Genomic DNA, 6806 nt, shown 5'->3' on the forward strand with positions numbered 1-6806 from the left:
GGGAGTCCAAGAGCTCCGAGGGGCTTAACCCAGCAGGAATAGCAAAGTAAGAAGAAGGAGAAACAGGAGGAGGAGATAAAGGCAAAGAAGGAGGAGGAATTGACTTAAACTTTGGCACACCAGAGCCAGTTCTCTCAGCTATCCTATCAGACAACTTACTATTATTTGTGATATGATTATTGGGTTCTTCATCACTTGAAGCAAGAAGATCAGTGAGAGAAGAAGAGGTCATAAAAGGGTAGTGAGAAGAACTGTTAGTGTTGAAAGAAAAATAGTTGCTACTGCCTTCTGAGTGTGAATTTGCAGAAGTGTCTAAGCTCCCTGGAGAAGAGGCCATGAAAAAAAAAATGAAAAGCAGGAGGGAGGCTTGCGATTTTGGGGGACAGAGAGGGAGGTTGATGATGATATAAGGGAGCTTGTGGCGTTGAAGAGGAGAAAATGGTAACGTCTTGAACACGAAGAGGAACACTGTTGTGAGGTGAGTTTCGGGGAACTAAGAAGATACAGGGAGGATTTTACTAGAAAGATGTATAAAAATGATTTATTTGGGCCCTATAATTTTTTATTTGGTAAGTTTAGTCCCTTTAATTGATATTTGGTGGTTGCAATTGCATCTCTCCTATTTGATATTTAATTGTTTTTTAAAATATTTTTTATTTAAAAATATATTAAAATAATATTTTTTTTATTTTTTAAATTTTATTTTTAATATTAACACGTTAAAATCATAATTATTAAACTCTCCTTCAAAGTTAACCTGGCCAAGGATCTGGTTCTGGATTTTATGGATCAATCCGGATTAACTCAAGTCAATACAAATCAACCTAAAAAATTAAAATTTTAATATTTTATATAAAAAAATAAGAAAAAATCAATGTAAATATAAGTTATACTTATTGTAAATAATAAAGTTCAAAAGAACATTTAAAAAAGTTTTTATCCCACATTAAAAAGGTATTATGTTAAGTTTTTAAGTTAAAGTATTTAAATCAAAAAAAAAATTATCACACATTGAAAAAATATAATTTTTTTCTTAGGAATAAAAGGTATATATATTAACGGATTTCAAATCTCATATTGAAAAAACATAGTTTTTTTTTGTAAATATAGAGTATATATACCAATAGAAAAAAATAATTTTTTTAGAATATAGAGTACACATACTAATAAGTTTTGAATCTCACGTTGAAAAAAATATAATTTTTTTCTTGTGAATATAGAGTATATATACTAATATTATCCTTTTAAGTTGAAGTATTTAAATCAAAATATTTTTTATTCCACATTAAAAAATATAGTTTTGTTTGTGAATATAGAGTATATATACTAATATTATCCTTTTAAGTTGAAGTATTTAAATCAAAATATTTTTTATTCCACATTAAAAAATATAGTTTTTTTCTTGTGAATATAGAGTATATATACTAATATTATCCTTTTAAGTTGAAGTATTTAAATCAATTTTTTTTTGAAATATAAAGTATATATACCGATGAATTTCAAATCTCATATTTGAAAAAAAAAAAACCTGATCTTGCCCGGGTCACCAGTTGACCCGCTGGATTGATCGGATTTGGCTGGGTCATTGTACAAGTTGATCTTTTGACAAATTCAGATCACTTCAGTCCCTGGATCAACCAAGTCCTAAATCAACCTGTCGGGCTGGCTTGGTTTAATAAATATGGTTAAAATAATTTGAAAATATAAAAAAAAAATCAATTTGAAACAAAGAAATAAAATAAAAAAAATTCAATTATATATATATACAGGAAAGGTGGTTTGAGTTTTCAATTCCATCTAATTCACAGCACATTGCATTCATCTTGATTTTTTGTTAGTAACTGTGTGTTTTTATGATGCATTATAGTTTTTATTTTAATTTTTGTAAAAATAAAGTTTCAGTTGAATAGACATTAATTTTATATTTTTATAGTTTTGATATATTCTAATAAACTTATTGAAAAATATTAATTTTATATTTTTAGTCCAAACATGGTTTAAAAAACACTCTTAAAATGAATTGAATGTATTAACCATAGTAAATTTAAAATAAATTGATTTTAAAAAATAAAAATGATATTATTTTGAAATTTTTTTAAAAAAATTAAATAAATTTAAATCGAGTCAATTGAATTAACTTTTATTTGATTTAATTTAAAATCAAGTTAAATCAAATTCTAAATAATTTTTTTATAAAACTTACTTAATAGACTAGTCCGGATTTAATATCTATAATCTATATATATATAACAAGGGAGATCGTTAAAAGGGTTTGGATAGCCTCTAATAGGGAGTAGAAGGGTAAACATGACAGAAATTAAAGTTAAGAACTTTGATTGGACCAGATGAGAAAAGTAAAAGGATCAAACATGACTTTTAGCCATGTCCTTGTGTGCAAAGGGGGCTTTTGGTAAAAAAATAAAATAAAATCGTGGGTTTGACTGGATGGCGGCTGGCACAGAGATATTTGTTAATTTATCTTGTGTTAATGGGTAGGAACCTTTTCTGCTGCTGTTTCTGGTAGCACGAGGCTCGTTCTTTGACTAGTCCAACTTAAATTTTCAATCCTCCATGTGACCTTATCTCATTAACATATTGAGAGTTTTTTTAGTTTTTTTAGATGTTTTTAACTTAAAAAATATTAAATTAATATTATTTTTAGTAATTTTTATAATTTTTATTTGTTATGTCAAAAATAAAATAATTTTTTTAAAACATTCATTTTAATATATTCTACACAACAACAAAAAATAAACAATCTTAGAAGGCATCTAAAATTACATTGGATAATAATTGAATAGATTTTAAAAAGAATATCTATTTTAAAATATTTTTAAAAAATACCTTTCATTTAATTAAGAATTATATTTAGAAACATGATACAAATTATATTTTTAAAATATTTAAAAATTTTTATTTAAAAATAAAATATTTTAAATATTTTAAAATTATTTTAATATGCTGGTATCAAAAAATAATTTTAAAAAAATACAAAAAAATTATCTTAATATATTTTTTAAAATAAAATATTATTTAAATCACCATCACCACCACATTCTTACACAATTCTAAGAATCATTCAGCCATAGCCATTGTTTTGTGTATCCATCATTACCTCCATTTTTTAGCAAACAGTGCTTTTATTCCTTCCCTGAGAACTGATATTTGCTTTGATAATTAATAATTACAGAAGTTGTAAGAGAATCAAGGGGTATCAGAATTGTTGATGCCATTGCAACAAGAAATCGAATCTAGTTTTGAATATTCCTTTGACAAGAAAAAATTTTCCTTCTTCATTGAGACAAGATTTGAACCGGTAGAAAAAAATTCAATTTTTTTTTATAAATGCATCAATTTAAAATTTAAATGAAGATGAACACCTAAAATCTAATCGAAATAATTTAATCTTGATATTCGAAGTTATTTTATTATTAAAATCAATACACACACACACACACTTATAACACGCAAGCACACACCCACAAACACGTGTGATAAACCAGTTAGGCTAAGAAGATTGATACGAGAAGAATATTATGTAGCTTAAGAAAAGAAAACACATCAAATAGTCTCAAACACAGGCAGCAGTAACCCTTTTTTATGCTTTGTTTAGAAGAAAATCCAAACATTAAAGTTGTTTTCTCAGCAATAAATGTTGCATATATTAATTCATGCAATAATTTAATTTTCACAACTATATATTAAAAAGGCATTTGAAAAGTGGTAATAATTGTTTTTTAAAGTATTTTTTCTTGAAAAAATCAAAATATTTTTTTATTTTTTAAATTTATTTTTAATATCAATACATTAAAATAATTTTAAAATATAAAAAAAACTAAAAATAATTAGAAACAAAAAATTTAAAATTTATTAAAATATCAGTTGAAATGATATCCTAAATAAACATTATTTATGTATTTAATAATAAACTATATTGTAATTTTTAAAATTATTTTTTAATTAAAATATTAAAATGATATTTTTTTTATATCCATATATCCAAACTATTTTAAAACATTTAAAATAATTAATTTAATATTTTTCTAGAAAAAAATAATTTTCTACTAGAATCATAGAGTTGCTGTTCATCCTTTCCATGTTCATTTTGTGGACGCCTCCATATCTGGCTTGCCTTGTTTCTTCATAGGATTTGCCCCTCTCATTTGGAACTTAAAAACTTTGGTGGGCCCCTGAATATATTATTGTAATGTTTGCCCACGTTTGGATATGTATATTTCAATCTAGTAAATTTCTGTTAATGTTATCTAAACTTTAAATCCAAAAATAAAATAAAAAATATTTAAATTGCGTTTAGTTAGGATTAACTATGTAAAGGGGCGGACCTAGGAGGTGGCAAGCAGGCCCGGGCCACTGCAAAATATTTTAAAATCTTTTATTATTTAATATTTTTAATTTAAATAAATAAATTTTTTAATAATATATATATTACTATATTGGTTTTGGCCTCTCCTATTAAATGAATCTAGCTCCGCCCCTGACTACGTAATCCGTATTATGCTTCAAATTAAATATTTTTATTTTTTATAAATATATGTATATATATATATATTTAATGTATTTTTATAGTTTAAAAACTATAACAAATTAAAAAGTGTATATAATTAAATAAACTAAAAACTATGTATGCTAATAAATAAATAAATAAATATTTAAAATATTTAAAAATAAAACTTGAAAAATTAAGAGATAGATGTAATATATTTAACCTTGAAAAATAGACATTGAATTGATTTAATAAAATAAAAAGAAATAACATGTAAAGTTATATATATTAAAAATATCATCTAAAAATAAATATTTTTATTTTCAAAAATATAATTTATCGATATAAAAGATAAAAACAAAGCCTTAAATAAATCAAAAAAATCTCTCTGAAAATTAAATACACAACAAAAAAATTAATATTATTTTAAAAACACTCTCTAAATAAAATAAAAGAGAGGAGATTTTATTCAGTTTTTTGTTTTTTTATTAGTCATGTCACTTTATTCCTTTTTAATTATATTATTTAAATTTATATTTTCATAGTAATTATATCACACCTAAGATGTTTGAATTTGATAATAATATCATATTCAAGGTGTCTAAATTTGGTTTGATATTTTTGATAGATTCAAGCAGCATGAGTTTGACATAGTTGTTAGATCCATGCTCTTGGATCTGACAATCACTTCAGACCCACACGCTTAGACCTGGTTTTCAAATTAGAATTATTTTATCTCTAATTAATTTTTTCAACACTAAATATATTTCATAAGAAAAATAATTTTATCTACAATAATTTTTTGGTAAGAACAATTCTAATATTATACTATTTTAATTTACAATAATTTGTATTTAGCTAAACAGTGCAAGGGTAACTGAGAACTTGGAGCATATACTGTAATTTTAAGATATATATATATATATATCACGAAGGGATCTATCACGGGTGTGCCTTGTGGCAAGGAGGGATCTATCACGGTCTAATGCAAGCCGTTATTAACTCCTGTATGTTGCGTTTTGGTGGAAGGGCATTTCTAGAAGATGCGTGTTTTCCTCTTCCGTACATAACGTGTTCTATGGGGCAGCTACAGCTTCGTTCTTCTCTACAGGCAGATTACAGACCTGTCCATTTATTTCATATATTTTGTATTTATCCTCCAAGTTATAGGACGAAAGTGACCTTGTGGTGGGGTCCTTTTGAGGTCTGCCAATGAGACAAGGGAATGTGCAAGACTTGGAATTTTGAATGCATTTTTCCGCACGCCTCGTATCACCCATTCTTGCTCGACGACCCTCGGCTCGGATTGCGAGAGCATTTCTATATCTGTGTTTAAATATATTTTAAAAATACATTTATTATTTAAAAATACTAAATTGATATTTTTTATAATTTTAATATGCTAATATATATATAAAAAAAACTATTTTGATTATTTCTAACTAAAAATTATTTTTACAAAGTATCATACATCACAATATCTAATTGGTAAAAAAAAAAATTCAAATTTATTATCTTGGATTCAATTAAAAAAAAGGAGTAAATTACAAGGATCCTTCTTGGGTGTTATAATTCAATTTTATTAGTGAGTCACCATGTTTTTTTTTTTTTTTGGTTCTTATAAATTATAGATAATGAATGAATAAAACACGAAAGAAAGGCACAATTATTATTTTGTCAACCTGGTTGGTCTTCTAGGGCAACTAAAATTTATTATTCCACAAGTATTGGATGCAACGCCCCTTTCTCATTCTATTCAACCAGGACACCAAGCATTTGCATTGTTATTAAATTTGGTTTGGTACGTAACTCGGCTCTAGGCTTGCATCACAAATTATACGGGTTACCCTTTCAATCTTATCTCCATAATTAATATATATAAATTGCGTAACTAGATTGTTATAAATTAATTTAAAATGATATTATTTTAAGATATTTTCAAAATAAAATTAAAATAATATCATTTTAAATTTTTAAAAAACCAAGGTCGATCATCTTGAACTATAATAATTTTCATATCATTTAATTTAGGACTCTGCCTTGTCTGAACGGGAATTAAAAACACTATTATGAATTGGATGTATTTTGATCATAGTCAAATTTTATGAAAATGAGAGTTACCATTGTGTCATGCCCTCTTCTGAATTGGATGTATTTTGGTCAAAGTAAGAAATTCAGGGACCTCTAAAAGGCCAACCATGGGGCATATGCAAGCTTATAATGACTATAAAGTGGAGGTTTATGCCGGCGCCAAAACAGGAATATCATTTGCAAACACCTTCCATGTTAAGGGGTCTCGAGA

At 25.7% G+C, this 6806-nt stretch overlaps 1 protein-coding gene across 1 annotated transcript in view; it reads right to left on the reverse strand.

Annotated features, from left to right (window-relative positions):
• The window catches only part of LOC105137707 (probable WRKY transcription factor 25), a 2945-nt gene extending 2448 nt beyond the window's left edge, over window positions 1-497 (reverse strand). The window contains exon 1 of the mRNA XM_011043538.1: window positions 30-497. Coding sequence (XP_011041840.1) covers window positions 30-337 — 308 coding nt within the window. The 5' untranslated portion in view covers window positions 338-497. The remainder of the gene's footprint in view (window positions 1-29) is intronic.
• Window positions 498-6806: the final 6309 nt, after the last annotated feature.

Source organism: Populus euphratica, unplaced genomic scaffold, assembly GCF_000495115.2.
Source record: "Populus euphratica unplaced genomic scaffold, PopEup_1.0 scaffold69.1, whole genome shotgun sequence".
Classification (NCBI taxonomy): Eukaryota; Viridiplantae; Streptophyta; class Magnoliopsida; order Malpighiales; family Salicaceae; genus Populus; species Populus euphratica.